Raw genomic sequence first — 26,118 nt, 5'->3', positions numbered from 1 at the left:
TTCTAGATCTGTCTCCATCTCCAGAGACAGATTAACCACAGACATCTTTTACAAACCTACAGACTCACATGTTTTACCTGGACCACACCTCTTCCCACTGTCACTTGCAAGCATGCCTTCTCCCAGTTCCTGTTTCAGCCACATCTGTTCCCATGAAGAGACTTTCCATTCCAGGACATCTGAGATGTCTTCTTTTTTCAGTTACTGGGATTTCCCTTCCATCACCATCAATGTAGCCCTCACCTGCATCTCCTCCATTTGCCACGTCTGTCCTCACCCCATCCCCCCCACCTGACATAACAGGAACAGGGTTCCCCTTGTCCTCACCGACCACCCCACGAGCCTCCACATTCAACACATCATTCTTTGCAACTTCTGCCACCTCCAAGGGGATCCCACCACCTGACACATCTTTCCCCCTCAGCTTTCCGGAGGGATCGCGCTCTCCGTGACTCCCCGTCCACTTATCCCTCCCCACTAATGACCCTCCCAGCACTTATCCCTGCAACCGCACTAGGTGCTACACCTGCCCCTACACCACCTCCCTCACTGGGTGATTGCTTTGTCGAGCTCCATCCACCACAGTCAGGAACTCCTGGTGGCCACCCACTTCAATTCCACATCCCACTCCCATGATGACATGTCTATCCACGGCCTCCTCTACCGCCACATTGAAGTCAGACGCAGGTTGGAGGAGCAACACCTCATATTCCATCTTGGTAGTCTCCAACCTGACGGCCTCAACAGTGATTTCTCTAACTTTTGGTAACCCCTCCCCTCTTCTTCCACCACCCCCCCTCCCTCCTCCCCCACATGTGTCTTCCCTCATCCATGTGGCCCCCTCACCCCTTTCCTTTCCCCTTCCCCTGCCCTCATGACCTGCACATCTATTCCCTGCCTCCTTCCCTTTATTCGATGGTCCATTGCCCTCTCCTGCTGTATTCCTCCTCCTTCAGCCCTCTTGCATCTTCTACCTATCACCTCTCAGCTTCTTATATATTCCCCCTCCCTCCCCAACCCACCTACCTCCCCCTCTCACCCAGACTCACCTGTCACCTGCCAGCCTGTGCTACGCACAGTAGCAAACTGCAGGCACGGTAGCATAGTGGTTAGCATAATGCTTTACAGTGCCAGTGACCCGGGTTCAAATCCAGCCACTGTCTGTTAGAGTTTGTACGTTCTCCCTGTGTCTGTGTGGGTTTCCCCCGGGTGCTCCGGTTTCCTCCCACATTCCAAAGACGTACAGGTTAGGAAGTTATTCCGCCTTGGGAGTCTCCAACCTGATGGCCTCAACGTCGATTTCTCGAACTTCCAGTAACCCCTCCCCCTCTCCACTCCTCTTTTTTTCCCCTCCCTCCCTCTTCTTTTCTCCACCCCCCCCCCCCGCCTTTGTCTTCCCTCATCCATGTGGCCCCTTCCTCCTTCTCTCCCCTTCCCCCGCCCTCATGACCTGCACATCTATTCCCTGCCTCCTTCCCTTTTATTCCATGGTCCACTGCCCTCTCCTGCTGTATTCCTCCTCCTTCAGCCCTCTTGCCTCTTCTACCTATCACCTCTCAGCTTCTTATGTATTCCCCCTCCCTCCCCAACCCACCTACCTCCCCCCTCTCACCTGGACTCGCCTATCACCTGCCAGCTTGTGCTCCTCCCCTGACATCATTCTGGCTTCTGCCCTCTTCCTTTCCTGTCCTGATGAAGGCTGTCAGCCCAAAACTTTGACTGTTTATTTCCCTCCATTGAATCTGCCTGACCCACTGAGTTTCTACAGCACTTAGTAAGTAACAGGTGAAATTTAATCCAGGAAAGGAAAGTTAATGCATTTCAGTAGCAGCTGTAAGGAGGAACTGCATAATGTAAAGGATGCAATTCTAAAGGAGGTGTAAGACAAAGTTCACAGAGGAAAAACCCCTAGATAAAGGGAAAGAGTGGGCCATGGGAATAGCTACATGTGTCTCGCAGAGAGCCAGCATGGAGTTTAAAGGCTGAATCATGGTCTCCTGTGCTGCCACCGTTCTTTAATTCCATGATGGGAAATGGGAAGGAGGATGCAAATTAAAATGTATATGGACAAACAACAGACTAATTATACACCTGATATCATTGCAACAAGTCTTTCCTGTTCAGGAAGTGCTTTGATTCGTATCGTATGAACTGTTGATGCGTTGGTTGCATTTGAGTTCAATGCAGCTTTTACATAAAGGTGGAGAAAGTATCAGTTAATGTTTCAAAGCTTCACTTTGCACTTCCAATAAAAACATACTGGGGTGTTCTAGCATTAAAGAATGAAACCAAATATTCAAGTCAAGATAAATGTGAGAGAAACTTTGCTTTAATTGCAGTAGTAATTTCTAAAGGGGCTGTTTATTGTAAGAAATATCTGAAATACCAAGGATTACTCATTGGTGAAAATATCTTTTTTTTCCATCCAACAGTTTACTTTTAACAAACCTGAAACATGTAAACCAATTTGCATGAAATCTTATGAACCAAAAGATAAAGTGAGTGCAGACAAACTGTCTTTCATAAAGAAAGGAATTCTCCTGAATTACCAACATCATTGGTAAGTTCCTGAATGCTTCCAGACATTAACAATGTTTTACTTCCTGCTATTCCTTTGAACTTCAGATGCAAGGATTTGCACTGAAAAAATGGGTTCATCATGATTGTCCCTGGGTTTAATGAAATTAAAAGAATCTTTGGAGAATTGGCCCATTTTGCCCAACCAGTATGCTGATGTTGATGATTTTCTTTTGGCTTACATTATCTCTACCTTTTCTTGGCCATTCTGCATCTTTCTATCATTTTATTTTCTCCTGTACTTGTCTAGTTTCTTTTAGAAACATTTAAGGCATTAACCTCACCCATTTTCTTTAGAAGTGTGTTTAACTGAGCAAAGCAAGTGATTATTTCCCCATTAAGTTCTTACTAGTGACAAAATTGTCTTTATGGTCCCAGGTTTTCATATTGCAAAATAAACAGTCTCTTCGTGTGACCCCATTGGTAACTGTAAGGTCTCCCCTGCCCACAGAGTCATCAGGGTACATGTGATGACCATTCTGCCTATCAAGTTTGTTTTTGTTTTAAAAATAAAGAACAATTTGATCCCAGCCATTCGCAGCTACTTCAGTTCTGGAAGCATCCTTTAAATTTTACACTTTCTCAAGCTCGTATATAGTCTTTAAAAACATGGAAACAGAAACTTTGTATGTACAATGTGTGGCCTGACCAGAACCATTGTATGGTTACACAGCTTCATTATTTGTAAATTGTTTATCACTTAAAATAATTCCAGTAGTTTATGACACTTTTAGTTGCTTTGTTGCTGTTTTTCAAGATCTATTTGCTCTTGTACATAAGCTTAAGGGCTTCAAATTACATTGTGGGATATTGGGAATGGAATTTAACTGGCTGAAATTAAAGGCATATTAATAATGTAGTGATTATGGGTTGTGTAACAGGAAGAGGCAGAATTTCAAAAGTGCATTGCATCAACTGGTTTCTGAGATGGAGAAAAATTTGACCCTCTTCAGTGCGTGCAATATGAAAATAGACATTTAAGTATGGCAATTATGTGGGTAGTGAGTTTAAGGCAAATTGGACAATTAGACTGAAAGTCATGGGTAGATGAGAAAGGGCAAATATTTGAAGAAATATTGCTAATTTTCAATGGATGCATGTTCCTACTCGGCAACAAAGATTCCATTGGCAAAATGATTGTCCACGTGCAACTGCTGTCAAAGATGGTTTTAGATTGAAAGAAAATATTTATAAGGTTGCAGAGAATGTCAGGTCCAAGGATTTTGGAGAATTTTTGGAAGAAAATGAACGAGAACTATAAAAATAGATTAAACCAAATACATAAATAGGGAGAGAGGAGCTTAAGTAAAAGTTGGTCCTTTGGATCTGAGCTGAGATTTAATGAGGAAAAGAAAATTAAAAAGACAACATTTGGTATGTCTTCACAGTATAAATAAACCACACCAAATATCAAAATAACCAAGAGGCAAAAGAATGAGGCATTGCAAACAATTAATAGTACAAAGGTGAGTTGGTGGGTTAATTGGCTACTGTAAATTTTGCCTTCATCGAGGTAAGTGGCAAAAGAATCAAAGTTAATGGACATCCTGAGAAAAAAATAAGGTGCAGAGCTACAGGGGAATAAAGAAAAAAGGAATGAGGCTGATGGGATTGTTCTTCTAGGGACCAGTGTGGACCTGATTGGCCCAAGTGCTGCTGCACATAAGGTAACAAGAAAGGGAATGATAATTTTCAGGACAGCAGTCTATAACTTGAGAAGTAGATCAAAGATTGGTGCTGGGAATTAAGCTATTTGTGTTAGCAGTGTGTAGGTACAGCCTCAACTGAGGCAAAGGAGTACAGACTTTGAAATTGGTTAAGCATAAGAGTTAAAAGGATGATTTCAAGTGAAGTTGAGATTTTCACCAAAATTTTAATAACACTTCAACTTAGCTTCCTTGGTTGTCATTACTGATCGAGCTGCTGACCAGTGGCGGTTTCACTGTTACTTAAGTTGTCAGCTGAAACTGGTTGCCTGGTCAGTAATATAAGCTGAGGCTGGAACCATAGAGCCAATGTTTTACTGTAACCACACAAGAGGTACAGCTTCATCTGGTTACACCAACACAGTCAAATTAGGTAAGTGGGTAAAAGTGGTGCTGCTTTGGTATTTTTCCAATAATTGTTAAAGTACTGCTGTATAGGGTGCCAATGTGAATTGTGTCCAAATCAATAAATTAAAAGAAATTGTGATATCTTTATTAGCATACCAGTTATCTAGAATTTTTAAAAGGAAGTGGAGGTGTACCTTGGTTAGACGAGGGAGAAATACATGAGACCTATAACCATGTGGGAACTTAAGGACACAGGGACCAGGGGTTAGGAAATATCAAATGCTTGTTGGAGTGGACCAGTGTTAGAGTGGGGGACTGAGGCTTTGGTTCAAGAGGTTTCAGCGAGAGGAGGTGGATACTAAGATAATTTTCTGGTAAGCTTTCTTTCTTTGATTTTTTTTCCTTTAATGCCAGGCTAGAGTGGTTAGAATGGCTCCAGGGCCAGTGGTGTGTTCAAATTGTGAGATGTGGGAGTTCTGGGAGACCTCCAGTCTCCCTGATAACTACATCTGCATGAGGTGCATCCAGCTGCAGCTCCTTGCAGACAGTGTTAGGGAACTGGAGCTGCAGCTGGATGACCTTTGGCTCCTACAGGATAATGAGGAGTTCATAGATATGAGCTACAGGGAGGCAGTCACTCTGAAGCTGCAGGAGGTAGGTAGCTGGGTGACTGTCAGGAGAAGGAAAGAGAATAGGCAGGTAGTGCAGAGTACCCCTGTGGCCGATTTCCCCCTCAATAGCAGGTATACAGCTTTGGATACTGTTGGGAGGGGGATGGCCTACCAGGGAAAAGCTGCATTGACCAGGACTCTGGCACTCAGCCTGGTTGTGTGGTGCAGAAGGGAAGGCAGGAGAAGAGGAGGGTGGTAGTGATAGGGGATTCCATAGTAGGGGGGGTGGGGGGCAGACAGGAGATTCTGTGGATGCGAAAGAGACTCCTGGATGGTATGTTGCCTCCTGGGTGCCAGGGTCAGGAATGTCTCGGATCAGGTCCACAGCACTCAGAAGGGGAGGGCGAACAGCCAGAAGTCATGGTGCATATTGGTACCAATGACATAGGTAGAAAAAGAGATGAGGTCCTGAAGAGGGAATAGAGGGAGCTAGGTAGGAAGCTGAAAAGCACGACCTCAAGGGTAGTAATCTCTGGATTGCTGCCTGTGCCATGCACCAGTGAGGGTAAGAATAGGTTGATTTGGCAGATGAATGCGTGGCTGAGGGGTTGGTGCATGGGGCAGGGTTTCAGATTTATGAATCATTGGGATCTCATCTGGGGAAGGTACGACCTGTACAAAAGGGACAGGTTACACGTGAACTGGAGGGGGACCAATATTCTTGCGGGCAGGTTTGCTAGAACTGTTGGGGAGGGTTCGGCAGGGGGATGGGAACCCAAGTGATAGGTCAGAGGTTGGTGCATTTAGTGTACAAGTAGATGCAGAGTGTAGAAAGACTGAGGAAGGATAGGCAGTTGAAAGGACAAAATTGCAGTCAGTTGGATGGGCTGAAGTGTGTCTAATGCGAGAAGTATCAGGAACAAGGTAAGTACGTGGAACTACAACGTGGCGGCCATTACAGAGACTTGGCTGTCACAAGGGCAGGAATGGCTGCTGGATATTCTGGGGTTTAGATGTTTCAAAAGGGAGCAGGGATGGAGGTAAAAGAGGTGGGGGAGTGGCTTTGCTGATCAGGGACAGTGTCACAGCTGTAGAAAGGGAGGATGTCCTGGAAGAATCATCCACTGAGTCAGTGTGGGTGGAAGTTAGAAACAGGAAGGGAGCGATCACTCTATTGGCAGTATTGTACAGACCCCCCACCCCCAATAACAGCAGAAACATTGAGGAGCAGATCAGGAGGCAGATTTTGGAGAGTTGCAAAAATAACATGGTTGTTGTCATGGGTAATTTCAACTTCCCTAATATTGATTAGCACCTCCTTAGTGTACAGGGGATAGATGGGGCAGAGTTTGTTAGGTGTGTCCTGGAAGGATTCCTGACACAGTATGTGGACAGCCCGAGTAGAGGAGAGGCCATACTGGACGTGGTACAAGGCAATGAGCCTGATCAGATTTCAGATCTCTTGGTGGAAGAGCACTTTGGAAATAGTGACCATACTAGGAGCAGACAATATGGGCAAGTATTTGAAGGAGGGGGAATTATGATGTTATGGGCAGGAATTGGGAACAGGTGTTCTTGGGAAAGAGCACAGAGGAAATGTGGAGGTTGTTTTGGGAGTACTTGCATGGGGTTCTGGATAGGTTTGTCCCATTGAGGCAGGGTAAGGATGGTAGAGTGAAGGAACTGTGGTTGACACGAGATGTAGAATATCTTGTCAAGAGGAACAAAGAAGCTTACCTGAGGTTTAGAAAGCATGGATCAGATAGGGCTCTGGAGAGTTACAAGGTAGCCAGGAAAGAGCTTAAGAATGGACTTAGGAGAGTTAGAAGGGGGCATGAGAAGGCCTTGGTGAGTAGGATTAAGGAAAATCTCAAGGCATTCTACACCTATGTGAAGAATAGGAGGATGACTAGAGTGAGGGTAGGATCAATCGGGGGTAAAAGAGGAAAAACGTACCTTGAGTCAGAAGAGGTAGGGGAGATCCTTAATGAGTACTTTGCTTCAGTGTTCACCAGTGAGAGAGACCTTGATGTTTGTGAGGATGGTGCACGACAGGCTGATACACTAGGGGATGTCGACCTGCGAAAAGAGGACGTGTTGGAACTTTTGGAAAAACATTAGGATAGATAAGTCACCGGGGCCGGACGGGATATATCCAAGGTTATTACGGGAAGCTAGGGAAGAGATTGCTGTGCCTTTGGTGATCATCTTTGCATCCTCGCTGGCCACAGGAGTAGTGCCAGATGATTGGAGGGTGGCAAATGTTGTTCCTTTGTTCAAGAAAGGGAGTAGGGATAACCCTGGGAATTACAGACCAATGAGTCTAACTTCAGTGGTGGGCAAATTACTGGGGAAGATTCTTACAGACAGGATTTATGGCGCCGGAGTGTGGTGACTTGTTGCAAGCTGCTCTCTGCAGATCTGTTCAATATTTTTACTATAATCATTATACTCTTTTAAATTTGAATTCTATGTCACTAAGCATTACTCTGACACTTTACTCTGTATTCTGTTATTGTTTTTACCTTGTACTAACTCAATCCACTGTGTAATGAATTGATCTGTAGGAATGGCATGCAAGACAAGTTTTTCACTGTACCTTGGTACAAATGACAATAATATACCAATTTATGGGCTTTTGGAGAAGCATAGGCTCATTAGGGACAGTCAGCATGGCTTTGTGAGGGGCAGGTCATACCTCACGAGCCTGAATGAATACTTTGTGGATGTGACAAAGCACATTGAAGGTAGAGCAGTGGATGTGGTGTACATGGACTTTAAGGCGTTTGGTAAGGTTCCTCATGGAAGGCTTATTCAGAAAGTCAGGAGGCAGGGAAACTTGGCTGTGTGAATACAGAATAGGAAGGATGTGGAAGCTTTTGAGAGGGTGCAGAGGAGATTTACCAGGATGTTGCCTGGATTGGAGAGCATGTCTTATGAGGATAGGTTGAGTGAGCTAGGGTTTTTTCTCTTTGGAGAGAAGGAGGATGAGAGGTGACTTGATAGAGGTGTACAAGATGATAAGAGGCATAGATCGAGTGGACAGTCAGAGACTTTTTCCCAGGGCGACAATGGCTAACAGGAGGGGACATAATTTTAAGGTGATTGGATGAAGGTATAAGGGGGATGTCAGAGGTAAGTATTTTACACAGAGAGTGGTGGGTGCTTGGAACGCACTTCCGGCAGAGGTTGTGCGGCAGATACATTAGGGACATTTAAGAGACTCTTAGTCACATGAATGATAGAGAAATGGAGAGCTATGTGGGAGGGAAGGGTTAGAGAGATCTTAGAGTAGGATAAAATGTCAGCACAACACCATGGGCCGATGGACCTGTACTGTGCTGTAGTGTTCTATGAACTGAAGGCCAGGATTACTAAGCTGAGGGACAGCTGGAGAGAGAATGAAAGAAGGTGATTTTTCTGAATTTGTGTACTCCAGGTGTCCAGCTCACAGCCTGAGTGCTTAGTGGGTGTCATTCAAAAGAGTTGGCATCTTTAGGAGGTACAGATTCTGCAGATGCTGGAATCCGCAGCAATGCACACAAAATGCTGGAGGAACTCAGCAGATCAGGCGGCATCTATAGAGGGAAATAAACAGTCAACATTTCAGGCCAATACCCTTCATCAGGACACTCATCAGTCCTGATGAAGGGTCTTGACCCAAAACGTCAACAGTTTATTTCCCTTCATAGATGATGCCTGACCTGCTGAATTCCTTCAGCATTTTGTGTGTAAGGCATCTTTAGGATGTATATTTTGTCGAGGTGATGACATAGAGTCAAAGAGCACTACAGCACAGAAACAGGCCCTTTGGCCCATCTTGTCTAAGCCGACCTGATCTTCTGCGAAGTCCCATCTACCTGCACCCTGACCATATCCCTCCAAACTCCTCCCATCCATGTACCTATGCAAACCTCTCTGAAATCTTAATGGTGTGTAACAAAGGCTTGATACAGAGATACAAGACTGCAAATGCTGGGATACAGTGTAAAACACAAGCTGCTGGAGGAACTCGGTGGATCAGGCAGCATTTGTGGAGGCAAAGGCAGGAGCTGGCAAGTAATGGGTGGATCCAGATGAGGGGTTGGTGGGCAAATGGAGTCAGGTGGGGGAGGGAGTGGGGGTGCAGATAGTGACAGCGGCTGGGAGGAAATAACAAAGGAAGAAAGGTGATGTGGAACCAGGTAAGGTAGGGATATTGGACAGATGGGAACAGTGCTGAGTGTGTGGGTAATCGGCACATAGAACCAGGTGGGGGAGGGGAAAGAAACTGAGGGATGGGATTGGGGTCGGTGTTGGAAACGGGGTGTGTGATAGGACCTGGGTGGATCAGGAGGAGAGAGAAAGGGACAGAGTGAATTCTCCAATTTCAATTAACCCGCAATGCTCATGCCATTGGGTCGTAGACTTTCCGGGGGTATATGAGGTGCTGTTCCTTGAGTTTGTGTTCGGCCTCACCCTGGCAGTGGAGGAGACTGAGAACAGACAGGTGGGTGTGGGAAAGGGCAGGGGAGTTGAAATGTCTAGCAACCATGACCTCAAATGGTCACTGTGGTCAGAGTGCAGGTGCTCGGCAAATTAGTTGCCCAGTCTGCGCTTGGTTTCACTGATGCAGAGGCCACATCGGGAGCACTAAATACATTGGACAAGGTTGGATGAGGTGCAGGTGAATCTCTGCCTCACCTGGAAGGGCAGTTTCAGGCCTTGGATGGTGGTGAGGGAGGTGAATGGACAGGTGTTACAACTGTGCTTGCAGGGAAAAGTGCCTGGGGACAGGGAAGGATGAATGAACCAGGGAGTCGTAGAGAGAGTGGTCCCTGTGGAAATCAGAAAGGGATGGGGAGGGGAAGGTGTGATTAGTGCAACAATCAATCTGCCAGAGGAACTCTGCGGATTGAGCAGCATCTGCGGGGAAAGGAATTGTCGATGTTTCAGGTTGAAACACTGCCTCAGTACTGAGAAGAGAGGTGGCCAGTATAAATAGGAGAATGGGAGTGGTGAGAAAGGAGTCTGAGGTGATTGGTGGACTGAGGAGGGGTGCAAGATGACAGGCAGGCAGGTTGTATCGAGTTCGGGAGGTGAGCGGGGGTGGAGTTGGGAGACAGTGGTGGGTGAATGAGAGATCAAGGGAAGAGACAGAGTGGACAAATATGGAGAGGCAGATGGAGCAGGGTGGGGGAAGAGGAGTGGGCAGAGCACCCATGCTTGTTCTGCATTGGCCATCCCAAGCTCCCAGCTTTATGCCATTTCAGTTCCCCTTTTTATTCCCATACTGACCTGTCCATCCTCGGTATTCCCTACTGCCCAATGTAAACTGGAGGAACAACCCCTCGTGTTCTGCCTGGGTAGTCTGCAACCCAGTGGTATGAACATTGACTTTTCCAATTTTAGGTAACCCTCGCCTTTGGGGTGTTCTCCCACCCCACCCCCTTCTCTCCCCTCTTTTTTTTTCTTCTCTTCTGGCCCTGTATTTTTGTCCCCCCTCCTCCTCCTGGTTCCATCCACCCACTACACACTCAGTCAACCCACGGGTGCCATTCTCTCGCTATCTCCCTACTCCCCTCCCCTACCTGGCACAACTTGCCTGTCATCTTACACCCCTCAGTCCACCAATCACCTCAGACTCCCTTCTCACCACTCCCCTTCTCTTTATACTAGACATCTTGTCTCTCCACTCTCTGTCCTGATACAGGGTTTTGACCTGAAACAACATCGACAATTGCTGCTCTTCCCCCACCACCCCCTCCACAGATGCTGTTCAACCCACTGAGTTCCTCCAGCAGATTGTTTGTTGCTCCAGGTCTGTTGTGTCTCCAAGATGTGACTTGGTGGTAGGATTGAGTTGTAGCTGATGGAAATGAAGGGTCATGTCCTGGATGCAGAGGCTGGTTGAGTGTTGGTACAAGTGTATAGTAGGCCAAACCTGGGGTCAGTGCTGGCAAGGATCTTTAGATGGAATGATTGGAGGTTTCATGGAATGAATGTGAGGATTAGTTGAGCAGAATTAGCCTGTTTTATGTGTAGTTAGTAACAGGATGGTATTCTAATTGAAGCCCAAGATTCTGGGGATATGTGGGATAGAGAGTAGGGGCTTGAATTGGAGGGATGTGAAGCCCCTAGAGAGGGTGCAAAAAATTACAGGATTAGTTCCAGGATCAGGAATGTTATCTGCAAGGTTAGGCAGGAGAAGTTGGTACTGTTACTCAAGCAAAGAAATTGATTTGATAAAACTGGACAAGATCATGACTGGTTCTAATAGAGTAAATGGGGATTAACAGATACAAACAGTATCAGTGTATATTTAACATTGTGGGCAAAAGATGCAAAGGGGAATATGTGTGTGTATTAAAACAAAAGTGCAGAGGATAGTTATGGTTTGGAGTTCAATGCCTGCAAGGGTGGTAGAACTAAAGCCAGTTGGTGATGATAAATCTGATTCTAGTGTGTTCAGAAGGGAATTGAAGAGGATTTGTAGAAGTGCAGAGGAGAGGGATGCACCTCTTTTGCTATTATGATTCTGAGACTCCTTGCTCTTGTCAAGTTCCGTTCATCCATCACTACTCTGATTTCTGGTTTAAACAATGCCATTGCTTTGGAATTCTCATCATTGCTCAGTAATCTATTATGACATTGTCCATCCTTGTTTCAATAACATCCTCCAACCTGCAAATTTCAATGCTTGTTTAGTTGAGCATCTCTGAATTTAATCACCCTACCTTTCACGTCTGGGCCCCAAGGTCTCTAGTTATGACCATAAACCTCTTATCCTCTCTACCTTTACTCCTCTTAGGATGCTCCTTTGCTCAAGCTGTCTTCTCCCCTTTTATCTCTGTGGCTTAATATCAAATTTTGTGTGATCGTGCTCCTGTGAAGCACCTTCAGTTTTCTAGTTTTAAGTGTGCTAAATAAATGTTGCACTTTTTGGCTAGCTAATTAAAATAGAAAAAGTAACCCAATATTTATCTTTTGGAATTGAAGAACATTTCCAAGATCTTCCTGAATTTCATTTTATTTTTAATCTGATGTTTTTAATCTTAATGTGTGATTTGAAGCTACATTGGTGTTGTACATTTTGTAGGATCATTGATAACATGCCTGTCACATGGTGCTATGATGTAGAAGATGGCCAAAAGTTTTGTAATCCAGGATTTCCTATTGGATGCTTTGTTACTCAGGATGGCCACCCAAAAGATGCCTGTGTCATCAATGTAAGTTGTTTTGCTTGAAACAAGTGCTTGTGTTCAAATATTGCATAATAATTTTCTTAGAAAGTTGTTAATCAGATTAAAATATAGTCCCCTAGAACACAAATGGGCAATATTTTTGTTAGCGTTTATGTGAAAACCTGTCGCCTTCATCTCAGTAGCATGTTCTTTTTTTTGATCCTTTTGACTGATAAACTTAAGGGGAAGCTTGGGTATCAGTGCTGTAGATCACAGCTGCCACTTGTGATAGCAAGTTCCACACTAAAACCATTCTGTGTGTTTCCCAGAGTTCTTTGCTGAATTTATCGATGTTTATGAACATTGTATGGTATCTTGTATATCTATCCAACGTTAGCAGTTCACCTCTCCGATAGTGTGCCAGACTGTTCACTTTTGCTGATGATTGTTCCTTTTGGGATCAGACTTGATGCTTATTTCATTTTCTCTGATTCCATTTGCATTTTCCTTGATGCAAACCAGAACTGCTGACAATAATTCGTGTGGTCAGACCAATATTCCATTCTGCTTTTGAATTGTGTTCCTATGGAGTTGAACATTAATATTTTGTAAGCCTTTGAAGCTGTTTTATGCATATCGCTGGATCCCTCTGCCTAATTGACTTTGTTTCAAGAAACACTTTGACTGCAGTCAGAAATTTGGAGCCACCTTTGCCATTGCATGTATTTGCATTTCAGTGCAAGTGTCCATTTTTCTTGAATGTCTGATCAGCTTCAGAGATTTTGTTGGTTTTGAAAATTCTTCCCATTTGTCTTGGTTTTGAAAATTCTTTTGAACCTGATTATTTTCTGTCAATTTTATATTTGAAGAATTTCATGGATTTTTTTCTGTAAATTGAGCAATGACGAGGTATCTTTTGCCTTGATTCTCTTAGATTTTGTTAGCTTCTTGTTAAAGCTTCTTTTACATTTTACAGTCTGAATTCAACAAGAAGAACACCTATTATGTTTTCAATCATGTGGATATCTTCATTACATACCACAAAGGAACGAACAAAGAATGGGAAGGTGCACGATTGGTTGCTGCAAAATTAGTACCCAAAAGGTAATGTCAGTGGTGTTAATGGAAGGGCAGTATGAGAGAAAATGAAATGAATGTAGTATTCAAAATGGAGAGACAGGAACTGTTTTCAGTTGGGTGTGACGAACACCCATGCACTGAGACACAGATTATCTAGGTGGCAAAGAGGGATATAAATAGCAAGGTTACCAAGTTGGCAAAGTGACAGACAAGATAGTTGTGATTATTTTTTGCACAGGAGGAATGTGACTAATGGGATTCTCCAGCAATTCATGTTAGTGTCATAGGTTTTTTCTGTATTAATGACCTAGACTTAGAATTCTGGGTTTGTACTCCTAAGTTTGTTGATGACACAAACTTACAGTAAAACTCTGATAATTGCTGACAGACTCTTTGGAAATCCTGATGGTTTTGTCTCTGGCTATCCAGATGATGATTGCCACAAAGAATGGGAAGGTGCACGATTGGTTGCTGCTGATACACTGGGGCTTTGGTTACTATACTCCCTTTTAAACCTATCTGGTTCACTGGGAAACTTATTATTCTACCTCTTCCTTAAAAATGAGTTAAAGGTATGTTGAGATATTAATAGGAATACATCTAATAATCCAGAAAGTCTGGTACAACAAAAGCTTTGAACATGCCAGATTAGCACAGATTCACTGTGTTGTGACCTTTATAGAAGATAATGACCAATTATAGCAGAATATAAACAGGCTGGTGGAATGTGTAGATGGATTTCAGATGAATTTTAATGCGGAGAAAGAGAAGTGATGTATTTTGGTAGGGAGAATGAAAAGAGACCAAATAGGATAAAAGATACTGTTGTAAAAGGGGTGCAGGAGCAAATGGACCTTTTTGGGTCCACATATGCACAAGTCTTTGAAAGTGGCAGGGCAGGTAGAGTTAGTGCTTAATGAGGCACATATAAAAGCAGGGAATGCGTGCTCAACATGTATTGAAGTGCCGGTTGCCACGTTAAAGGAAGGATAGGACAGCATTAGGGACGGGCCAGAAAAGATGTATGAAAGTGGTTCCTGGGATGAGGGGCTACGTGGTGTTACTGTGGTGCAACACTTAGTGCTGCTGTCTCTCAGCTTCAGTGACCAAGGGTTGATTCTAACCTCTGGTGTTGAATGTGTGGAGTTTGCGCATTCTCCACGTGACCACTTGGGTTTCCTCCTAAATCCCACAGATGTGCTGTTAAGTTAATTGTCTGCTGTAAACTGACCCCAAATGTAGGCAACTGGCAAAAGAATCAAAAGGAGAAATTGATGGGTGTGTGAGAGATTAAATTACAGGGCCACAGGGGAATGGGATGGATGGCATGACTTTGCTGGAAGCCAGCACAGACTGGAGGGGCTGAATAGCTTCCTGTGTTGAAATAACTCAGATTAGAGCAGTTAATGCCTTTTATCACAAAAAGGCTGAAAAGTGAGGTGGTTGGAGGGAGGCTGCTCCTGTTGGGGGTGGGCATCAAGGACTGGAGGTCACAGGTTTAAAACAAAAGAGACATGAAAAAACATTCTTGCACAGCATGTGGTTGGAATCTGTAATGCCTTGGCATTTCAGTTGAGATAGGTTCCATTGTGGCATTCAAGAGGGAAGTGGATAGATTTGATGGTGAATTTTAAAAAAGTGGAAAGCTACAGAATAAGGGTCAAAAGGGTGGGATAGAGAATTGCTGAGGTAGAGAGCTGGCATTGACACAATGGACTGAATGGCCACCTCCTATGTTATAACCACTCCATAATTCTTTGAATTGTGTCATCATTTGTTGTCTAATCAGACTCGGACATGCACTGGGTCCATGGAACTCTGGGCTAAAAGCTGGTGGTTCCCTTTGGAAAGTTCTGAAGCCTGTGACAGGTTGCACAGTTTGGATAGCAGATATTCCTTGATCAATAAATAAGCAATAGCAGTTCAAGTAATCTTCAAGTAATACACTTGTAATTACATCTCATAATTCATTGGAGAAGTAAGAAAGTGTTTTTTTGTGGTTAGTATAAATAAAAATGAATTCTAAAAAAAGAAAATTTAGAAATTTACATGCAGCTTAATTTTCTGAGAGCTGTTTCGAACATAGACGGCCTTTAAAATGTAAAACCTAGTGTATGTGTTGACTTTATGGATATTTTTAGACGGGGCTAAAAAGACCTTGGGGAGGGTGTAGTTGGGGTGGGGTTGACTTGTACGCAGTGCTGTGTATATCAGTGTATCCGTGTTGCACAGCGAAACTTCATTTGCTTGGTTTTGATTAATGCCTAGCCTATTATATGGCACTTATGATTTGTTTTAAATTACACTTAAACAAATCATGTAGTTTTTGCCAATTTTTCTGCAGTGTTGATGTCTATATTTTCATGTTTGCATTGGGTTCAGTTAAATTTGAGCAATAAAATAAAATATTGTACTTTGTTCATGTACATGAAATGATTTGTCATTCTTGAATATTTATTTTAGATCTAATTTTTATTTTCCTAAAGTTGATGTCTCCGAAAGGGCCAGGAGTGACTTCAACACTATCAAAACATCAGTGCATATTGTCATCTTTATTTTCCTTCTGTACCACCTCATTAGTGGAAATGTTACATGGCATCATGTCCAAGTTCAAAGAGCACATTGACCTATTCTGATGGCTGGTCCACAAATGCCTTAAATTGTAAATTCTCATCCTTGGACCTGGCCATCTTTGTATCTGACTTCCAGCTGCAGATGCCCAAACAACTGCATTTTTTTTTAAACAATGTTTTCTTTTAAATATTGGTGTTCTGTGTACCAAGAACTTGTAAACTGTTATACTGTTATTAATCTTTTGTTCTTTGTCAAGTCCTAAATCCAAAGATGCTGACATTAATGCAACATAAAATTAGAAAACTGGACATAAATTTCCTTTCTTCCAAGAACACTACATTCTTGCTCAACTAACAATCTGCTGGTGGAACAGTGGGTCAAACAGCATCTTGGGGCGGGGGGAGGAAGGAATTGTCAATGTTTCAGTTGAGACCCTGCATCAGAACATATACCTGAAACATCAACAATTCCATTCACACAGCCCCTCCTCCCTCCTCCCCAAGATGCTGCTCAGCCCACTGAGTTCTTCCAGCAGATTGTTGCTCCAGGTTCCAGCATCTGCAATCTCTTGTCTCCACAATATTCTTGCTGTTGTTTTTATTTCTTTAAGTATTTTCCTGACACAGTGATTATTGGGCATTCTGTTTTAGCATTTGGACCGTTTGAGCTTAAGTTGCAGAATAATTTGGGGTAATCGTAATCTCTCCATTTCAGTATTTCAAGCCACATCTGACGTTATTCCTTTATTTCAGAAGGGCAGCAGGGATAAGCCAGGTAACTACAGAGCCTTGTGTCAGTGGTAGGGAATTTATTGGAGGCAATTCTAAGGGACAGTATTGATCTTCCTTCGGAAAGATTTGGGACTGATAGCTCATATGTTGTTGTGAGGGGGGAGTCCTGCCTTGTAATTTTTTTTTGATCATCATGTAGGTAGGATAGTTACTGTTATGTGGATTTTAGTAAGACATTTTACAAAGTCCTGGATGGTAAGCTGGTCCAGAAGATTAAGGCACATGGAATCCAAGGCAAACTGGCTACTTGGATCCAAAATTGGCTTGATGGAAAGCAGAGGGTAGTGGTGAAGGGATGTTTTTCTGATTGGAATTATCTGATTGGTGGTGTACCACAGGGATCAGTGCTGGAACCTTTGCTGTTTTGTGATGCATATTAACAACTTGGATCTGTGTAGGAGGATGATTAGTAAGTTTGTAAAAATTTGGTGGTGTTATGGGTAGTGAGGAAGGTTAGGAACTTGGGTGGAGCATTGGCAGATGGAATTTTGTCCTGACAAGTGTGAGGTGATGCATTTTGGAAGTCATTTAGGGTAGGACATGTACATGTAAATGGTAGAGCTCTAAGGAATGTTGATGAAAAGGGTCCCCATAAGTCCATTGTTCCCTGAAAGTAGCAGTACAGATAGATAAGGTGGTGAGGAAGCCAGATGGCAATCCTGCCTTCATAGGTCAGAGCATAAAATGTAAGAGTTGGGAAGCTGTGATGCAACTTTTCAAAACACTGGTTAAACTGCACTTGGAGTATTGTGTGCATTTCTGGTCGCCACACTATAGGAAGGATGTGGTTGCATTAGAGAAAATGCAGAGGAGATTCACCTGGTTTGGAGGACTTGAGTTACAGGGAGACGTAGAATAGGCTGAGTTTGTTTTCTCTGGAGTGGTGGGCTGAGAGGTGACCTGATAGAAGTATCTAAGAGGCATAGATAGGGTAGAAAGTTCAAATGTTTTGGCTATGGTAGGAGTATCAAAAACAACCAGACTTGGGTTAAAGGAGTAAAAGAGGAGTTTTAAAGGGGATATAAGGAGTAAGCTCTTTTGTAGAGAGTGGTTGATATCTGCAGTGTGCTGCCAGAGCAGGGGGTGCAATCAGATACAATCTTTATTAGTCACATGTACATCGAAACAGTGAAATGCATCTTTTGCGTAGAGTGTTCTGGGGGCAGCCCACAAGTGTCGCCACACTTCCAACGCCAACATAGCATGCCCACAACTTCCTAACCCATACATCTTTGGAACGTGGGAGGAAACCGGAGCAGCCATGGGAAACCCACGCAGTCACGGGGAGAACGTACAAACTCCTTACAGACAGCGACAGGAATTGAACCCGGCTCGCTGGTGCTGTAATAGCGTTATGCTAACTGCTGCACTGCTATACCTGGTTATTAATTAAGAAGCATTTAAACAGATGGTTATAGGCAAGGTCCTAGTGCAGCAAATGGGATTAGTGGAGATGGATAAAACCGTTGGCATGGATGTAGTGGGCCGAAGGGCCTGTTTCTGTGCTGCACAATTCTGTGACTATCTCTTGCCAATGTGCACAATTTTGAAGCTGTTGTAAATATAGTGGCAGTCCTTCAGAAGGAAGCAGGCAAAATCTTATGTGACAGGACATGACAGATGACTGATTTGTCAATTATGTTTTGGTGTTTTAAATGGTCCTTTTAATTTTTTTTTACCTTTATAGTTACAGCCATGTGGACTCAACCCACTTAAATTGTGATGGAGCTCCGATGGAAATTCCTGCTGAAGACAAGGATAAGAAAATAAATATTGTGTACACCTATTCGGTTACATTTACAGTAAGTAATGTCTATTTTCTCTTGTCCTGTGGTCCAATTTGGATAAGATAAGATATCTTTAGTCACATGTACCTCGAAACAGAGAGAGAGAGAGCATGTGGTTTAGGTAGTCTGAGATGACCTCATGACTATATATTGTGATTGCTAAACACCTGAAGTATGTTGCAGTAAAATGAATGGTTTCACAGGGTAGACCTTAGTGCTCTAATCTTGCAACCACTCTTCAGGCAGCTGCAATGCAGCTTTTGTTGCTGAAAGATTAGTCTTGTCTTCAGGGCCGTAAATGTCAGCTGTAGCAAAGTGGGGTTTGTTGAATTTACATGGGGTTCAAGGGATCTGATGAGCTATCACCCCATCAACAACTCAGATGTTCAGTTAGAGTTTGATTTCTGGCTCACACCTGAATGTGGGGAGAGTTACTTTATTCATTTACTGTCCACAAGTAATTGCCCATTGAAATATCTGACTTACTAAGCTGTTTCAAGGGTAAGTGACTTACAAGGTTATGAGTCTGGAGTCACAGAGGACAAAAGCAGCAGATTTCCTTCTCTGAAGGAAATGAGTGAACCAGATGGTTCTTAGAACATTCTGTTAGTTTCACTGTCACAGCAGTGATACATGCTTGTTAATTCTAAACTTAAGTACTTGAATTTAAATTTCCTGATTATTGAATGCCAGCAGTTACTGCATTGCATTGCAACCAGAATTATATGAGCACTTTTTCAGATTACTGCTGAAAAACCTGTAATCTTTGTGAATAGAATCAAAATTGTCCCAATTAACAACTGAAAACCCAATTATTTTGAAGCATAAAATATGCCATCAGAGGAACTCGGGTGGGGGGTGGGTTTGTCAGCGTAAATGGAAATGGCCGGTGTAAACGGGGAGGGGAGGGGCCTGAGGCAGGGGCTGGTAGGTGATAGGTGGATCCAGGTAGGAGGGGTTGATGGGCAGATGGAGCTGGGTGGGGGGTTAAGAAAGTGACAGAGGCGGAAGTGATAAAAAATGCTGCAGATTTTGGAATCTGATAGGAAAGGGGGGTGATGAATAAGGGAGAGATGTTGGGCAGATGGGAACAGTGGGCTGGGGGTGGGGATGGGGGAACTGAGTGGGCTGAGTTGTGTGGGTGATCGGCAGGTGGAACCAGGTTGGGGGGGGGGGGGGCGGGGGGGGGTGGGGGGAGAAGAGGAAAGAAACTGGGTACTTGGGGGGTGGTTAGAAAGAGGGTGTGTGAGAGGACCTTGGTGCATCAGGAGAAAGAAAGAAATGTAATCAAATTATTTTTGATGACAAGTGTAATGAGTTAGTCTGAGCTGTGGAAAAAGATTAATGTATTGTTTTCTTTCTGTCACTTGCATAAAGCTAATGAAAAATTAAGTTGCTCGATGAAAACCACTATGATGCTGGAGGAACTAAGCAGGCCAGGCAGCATCCATGGAGAAAAGCAGGCAGTCAACGTTTCAGGTCAGGACCTGAAGGAGGGTCCAGACCCGAAACGTTGACCGCCTGCTTTTCTCCACGGATGCTGCCTGGCCTGCTGAGTTCCTCCAACATCATAGTGTTTTTCATCTAGATTTCAGCATCTGCAGTCCTTTTGTTTCTCTAACATTAAATTGCTTATTGTGTATATGAAGATACAGCTCATTCTTCATTCTTGTGCTGTTTTCTTTGGTCATTGTCAGTCAAGTGAAACTGTTCAGAGTTCTGAAGCATGTCCTGAGGCTCTCCATTCATTGAGCAATGTTGTTGGAACCACAGATTTTCATGGGACAGGCAGAGGCCATTTGTATCAATATGTCTCTGCTTCCTTTCAGAGAGAGATGCATAATTCCACATTTCTTTTCCCATAACCTTGTAAATATTTTCCTTGAGGTAAATTATTCAGTTCCTGTTTCAAAGTTATTGAATTTGCTTTCAAGATGGCTTATATTAGCAAAGGCTGTCCACCTTTCTAAATCTTCACATCTTGCCTCGGGTTCTTGACCTCTTATTTTGAACCCAAGTGCCATGATCTTGATTAACTGTTTACTTGATGATTGTCCATGCCTCTATTATATCTCCCATTAACCTGCTGTAAAGAGACCAGTTATCTTGCCACATAACTGAAGTGGTTGGGTGCTGTCTAGTAAATCTCCTCACTCTCTATCCCAGGCTTTGGCATCCTCCGTAAGATATGGTGCCTGAAATTAATTGGTATGGACTGGATTGTGCTGATTTGAAACTGAAGTCCTTGACTTAACCCCGCTTGCTGCATGATGTGCAGCTCCAGGATTTGTTGGAGGCAGAGGGCCAAATCTGTCTGTCCACTCTGCTGGAGTCCGGTGGCAAAGAGTAGACTTGAGAAACCCTACCATTAAACCTGGTTGGACCTGGTGCAGGATCCCAGATTCCAACTATTACAGTATGTCACTTTTCAGATCCTACTGATGTGTTTGGGGTGCAAGGGTCTGTGAGATGATCCCTCCATGTCATTGGCAGATTCTGGATGGGGTCCAGGTAAATGCAACGTGACTCTGCTGCTGCAGCGGAATGACTTAACTTATTCTGTCATTTAGCTATGTATTTTGAATTGTATATGTTAAGCAAAATATTATCCCTGGTAGACCCTTTGAATTGCATATCAGCAGGGGATTCAGAGTAAAAACTGAAATTTATATATTCTGTATTTTTTTAAAATACCTTTTACCAAAAGGTAGCCATGCTACCATCTCATTCATACTTGATTTGTTAGCTTCAGTCCAAGAGAAAACATATTTTGGGTTGTATTAAGTGAATAAGCAAACCACTTCAGAATGAAATGGTATCTTGCAACCTTATGAAACTGAGGAAAGACTTTTGTGTGTGCGTGCAATTTATGTTGACAGATGGGATTTAACATTATTCCTTGTTCTGAATTGGGTAGATTAAAGTTTTAATGTACTAAATTTCAGTTTGAAAGTTGCATTTTAATCATGTTTGATTAGTGGATCAAAATAAAAATATACCAATGGCTTCAATTGATCTGGTCTTCATTATTGCCAGGATTTGTTTGGTGCTGATGTATTCTAACATTTTTTATATTTTAAATATTTTTTTTGTTTCTAGGAAGATGCTAAGATAAAGTGGGCTTCCAGATGGGATTACATTTTGGAGTCCATGCCACACACAAATATTCAGTGGTTTAGGTATGTTGTATCTTCTATGTTGTAAATCACCTGAATCCCATGTGTACCCTTTCCACACCACCCCCTCCAACTTCCATTTGACTTGCAACTGCCTATAGTTCTCAGCTTATCAAGTTATGGCATACAATAACATAAGTATGTAGATGGCGGCTGTTTTTAACAAAGGTTGTTTTGCCTTATAACAAATGTTTTTACCTTTTATGACAAAATCATAAGCAGGAACAAATAAGCTAACTAAAAGTTAATTATTGTTCCCCATTACAATGGCATATTTGAAATTCATTCAAATTTTGAAAATGTCAAGTGCTTAGTACATTATTTTCATTAAAAAATGCAGACAGCAAACTTGTGGTCCATTGTATGAACTAGAAGTGTCACGGTTCAGTTACTTGTGATGTTAACGTTAGTGTTCTTATTTCTCTTGTTTTATAGTATTATGAATTCCCTTGTGATTGTCCTCTTCTTATCTGGAATGGTGGCAATGATTATGCTTCGGACTCTACACAAAGATATCGCCAGATATAATCAAATTGACTCAGCAGTACGTACATTTGTGGAGTGTGTTCAAATGGCAGTGATAATTATGTTATATGGAGGCAATGCAGTGTGGCTTCTCTGATCTTCCTCATGTAATGCTCAGTCTTTTCTGTAGTTAATCTTTTTCTCATTAATGAATCTTTATGATTCACTTCTTTCTCCCATTCTATTGTGTGCTCCTCCAACAATTGCATTATGACAGAAGAGATGGCCATTCAACCCATCATGTCCATGCTAGTTCCTGGGGAGCAATCCCTTCATGTCCTTTCTTCCTCCTATTTCCCTGTACCCCTGCAACTTGATCTCTCCAGCATGCCAAACAGCTGCCCCTTGGTTCTTTTGACACTTTATCTACATCAAGGGATGATTTACAATAGAACTCATGAAGCCCTATTTACCTACCTTTCCTTCTTATCCCTTTGACAGACTTTTTTTTCTTAACAATCTCAGATTCTAAATTAACAATTTACTTTGTCTCATTTGCTATTTGCAGAACTGTTCCAAACTCTTTCTGTTGATTTGGTGTGCTTGTCTACATGCACGTGGGTCAGTGTGAGCACATTCTATCATCTCTCCCATGTAGCCCAGCTTTAATTATTTTTCCTTGTCCTAGACTGCCCATCTGGTGGTAGTTTTTCAATATGCATTTTTTTTTTTACTTCCCCTCAGTATGTTGAAAACTTGAATCAAAGCACCTTGTGCCTTCTGAAGTTCTAAGGAATACAACTCTAGTTTGTGTCATCTTTGCAAATAAATCTTTGACACTTGTAAGGGGCATTGACAAAAATGCTAATAGTGATCTATCCAGGGCTTTGCAAGGATGCATCATAACTCCAGTCCTACATGTACAAAGGCCAGCGCTTTGTTGGACCCATCCCTGATTCATGATCAGTTTCCTCAATGCCTGGCATGCTCCCCTCCTTCCTTTGTAGCTCTTGCTGTAATTTGTACATTTTTTCCAGGATATTAAAACTCTCAGTACTCTTTCAGTCTTTTTTATAACTGACAAATACTGGAGAGAACAAACCTGGTATCCACTGCTCCCAGAAGCACTGCCACTCTTAATTCTTCGCTTTTTCCCCAATTTTTAAAGCTCTTCATGCACTAATTTTTCTCAATGAAAAGAAAGTGCTCAAAATATTCAACATTGTGAGAAGGAAAAACTGAGGTGATGTTTCAGATCACTGATCTTGTGTCGTAACTCAATACCATGGAAAGCTTATTAAGCTGGAATCTTTGTCTTCACAGATACAATCTTAGTATTTGCATCACTTTTTTATGTTTTACCTCAGATTTTCAGTATCTGCAGCATTTTACTTATCCTAATTTTCTCAAAGTACTCTAAACTTTAGCCCAATTGGGATAGTTCTGTACATCTGAAATGTAAGATTGCTGTCAGTTGGGGTAACAGTGAAGTTCCCAACGCTTAAAGCTGTAGGGAAAATCTAAAGTCACAATGAAGTCAGGTTCCAGTGTGTATCTTCTGAATTGGTGCAAATGAAAACCTCAGTGACAGGAGTTGCTTTGTTTCTGAAGCCCTGTGCTACCTTTGCAAACAGGTGCATGAGTTTTAAAGTATTTACTTTTTCTCGATAATATGATGCACTTAGCCCACATGACATCTCTGCAGGAGGATGCCCAAGAAGAATTTGGTTGGAAGCTGGTGCATGGAGATATCTTCAGGCCCCCCAGAAAAGGAATGCTGTTATCAGTTTTCCTTGGTCAAGGAACACAGATCTTCATAATGATGTTTATCACTCTTTGTAAGTATCAAGTGTCATTTGATGCTAAGAGATTTGTACCAGTCAGATTAGTTAAATTGGTTTATTGCTTTTGAATCTTTCTGGGATGGTTCATAAGTTCAGCAGCATAGGTTGCATATATCTTCAGTGTAGCATTTCAAGCAGTTTGCTAAGGGGTAGAGTGGGAAGAGTGAAGGGCTAATGGTTTAAGTGAGGTTACGTGTTGGAGGAGTTTGAACGTGGCTTAAAGCTTTGTCATTTCTGTTCGAGCTGGAAGCAGACAGCGTTGGTTCAGAGGGGTGGGACGAGTTCCTGGTGATGGCATGTTTTTAAAATACAACTTTACTACAATCACTAAAATCTGAGGTTATTGGTTAAAAATGATGTAAATGAACAGTGATTAGCACATTTGTAAAGCATAAACAAATGGTAGAAACTACAGTTGAGTGTTGCCTGTGAAGGGATGTGGTCCTAATGGAATGGTTACCTCCACAGTTATCTCCATAGATGCTTTCACTATCATTGTTAGTGTTGAATGACCATCTGACAAGCTCCTGGAAAAGTCAGGGCTGATGAAAATTAATGAAAAATTTAAAAAACGTCAATTTCTGCTTGACATTGTTCAGAATGGATGAATGAACCTTGAGCTTTCCTGTAGGGTGCTCAGCTCTTGTCCTGTAGAGACTGGGTAAGGTAGAAATTGGTGGTGTTTTTCTGCACGTTGAGATATTCCTTTCTCTCACCCTATAGTCCTTGCGTGTCTTGGGTTCCTTTCGCCTGCAAACCGAGGAGCGCTGATGACCTGTGCTGTTGTCCTCTGGGTCTTGTTAGGAACACCTGCAGGATATGTTTCTGCACGAATGTACAAGAGTAAGTTGTGTACCAAATAGCTACTTGTCCTTGACTATATTGATGTCGCAGTGAATCCATCGCACTGTGTGGTGAATGAAATGATGCAAAAGGTTTTGAACCAATCTTTGTTACAATTAAATGTTGACTGATACTGGGCTGAGTTTTGCTGGAGGTACCAGCACTCAGCCATTAATGTGTGACTAAGGCCTTGACTTAACACACACACGCTGAGGATGTGAGGCTTTTTCTGCAGATGTGCAGGGTGTGGAGGTGGCCTGGAGTTTTGCAGTGATTTTGTTTTTTACCCAGCACTGCACTGACTCATTCTGTCTTGAAACCACTTTCTTCTCCACCACATTTGGTGCTGCAATGGATGACTCTTTCCTTTGTTTCAGATGTTCAAGATCTCAAATTCCATCTAGCATCTGTAGTGTTCTAGTCTTCATTCTGTAGCAGATGAAAGCAATCATCTCAAAGTCGGGGTTTGTGATGTCATTGACTTCATTGGTGTTTCTAAACCTGTGATACAGAGGGGAAAATAACTCCATTGTTTTGCAGTAGTTTATTGCCCTGCTTTTAGTTTATTGCCTTCTTGTGTTGTTTTGCCTTTTTATTTCTAATCATTTAAAATTAATACTTTGTGGGAAGACAATGTCAGAGGCATTTAAAATCTGTTAAAATCCATGACCAGATGCACCCCATTCCATTCCCCCGAGCCCCTGCCCATTCCAGCTTTGGCACGAGTCTACGGCTTAGCACGGGGCCAGTGTGCTGTCTGAGGCTTAGTCACATTCTTTACACCGCTGTCTGAAGAGGGTGGAGAGTCCTGGCAAGATTGCCCCTTTGCGTCCAGCATGGGTAAGTATGGCCATGCAGGGAGATTGGGATGGTTCCCACAAGACGCAGCTCATTATATTTGAATCCATTGACAAAGAACGTTTTTATCTGAGGTTGATCTCCTTCATTGATTTTGTTTTTTGTCTGCATCTGGACCTTAAGACCTGATTGCACAAGTGGATGTGGTGTACATGGATTTTAGTAAGGTGTTTGGTAAGGTTCCTCATGGAAGGCTTATTCAGAGCGTCAGGAGGCATGGGATCCAGGGAAACTAGCTGTGTGGATTCAGAATTGGCTCGCCCATAGAAGACAGGGTGGTGGTAGATGGAGCGTA

General features: G+C 42.7%; 1 protein-coding gene across 1 annotated transcript in view; it reads left to right on the top strand.

The window, feature by feature from the left end:
- Positions 1-26,118, top strand: part of LOC127573894 (transmembrane 9 superfamily member 2-like) — an 81,783-nt gene that overhangs the window by 25,831 nt on the left and 29,834 nt on the right. Inside the window, exons 4-11 of the mRNA XM_052022457.1 lie at positions 2,433-2,560; positions 12,321-12,450; positions 13,382-13,509; positions 18,538-18,652; positions 21,737-21,816; positions 22,249-22,357; positions 23,984-24,116; positions 24,846-24,965. Coding sequence (XP_051878417.1) covers positions 2,433-2,560; positions 12,321-12,450; positions 13,382-13,509; positions 18,538-18,652; positions 21,737-21,816; positions 22,249-22,357; positions 23,984-24,116; positions 24,846-24,965 — 943 coding nt within the window. The remainder of the gene's footprint in view (positions 1-2,432; positions 2,561-12,320; positions 12,451-13,381; positions 13,510-18,537; positions 18,653-21,736; positions 21,817-22,248; positions 22,358-23,983; positions 24,117-24,845; positions 24,966-26,118) is intronic.

The sequence above is a fragment of the Pristis pectinata genome, chromosome 8, assembly GCF_009764475.1.
Source record: "Pristis pectinata isolate sPriPec2 chromosome 8, sPriPec2.1.pri, whole genome shotgun sequence".
NCBI classification, from domain to species: domain Eukaryota; kingdom Metazoa; phylum Chordata; class Chondrichthyes; order Rhinopristiformes; family Pristidae; genus Pristis; species Pristis pectinata.
This window is presented reverse-complemented; position numbering and strand designations above follow the sequence as displayed.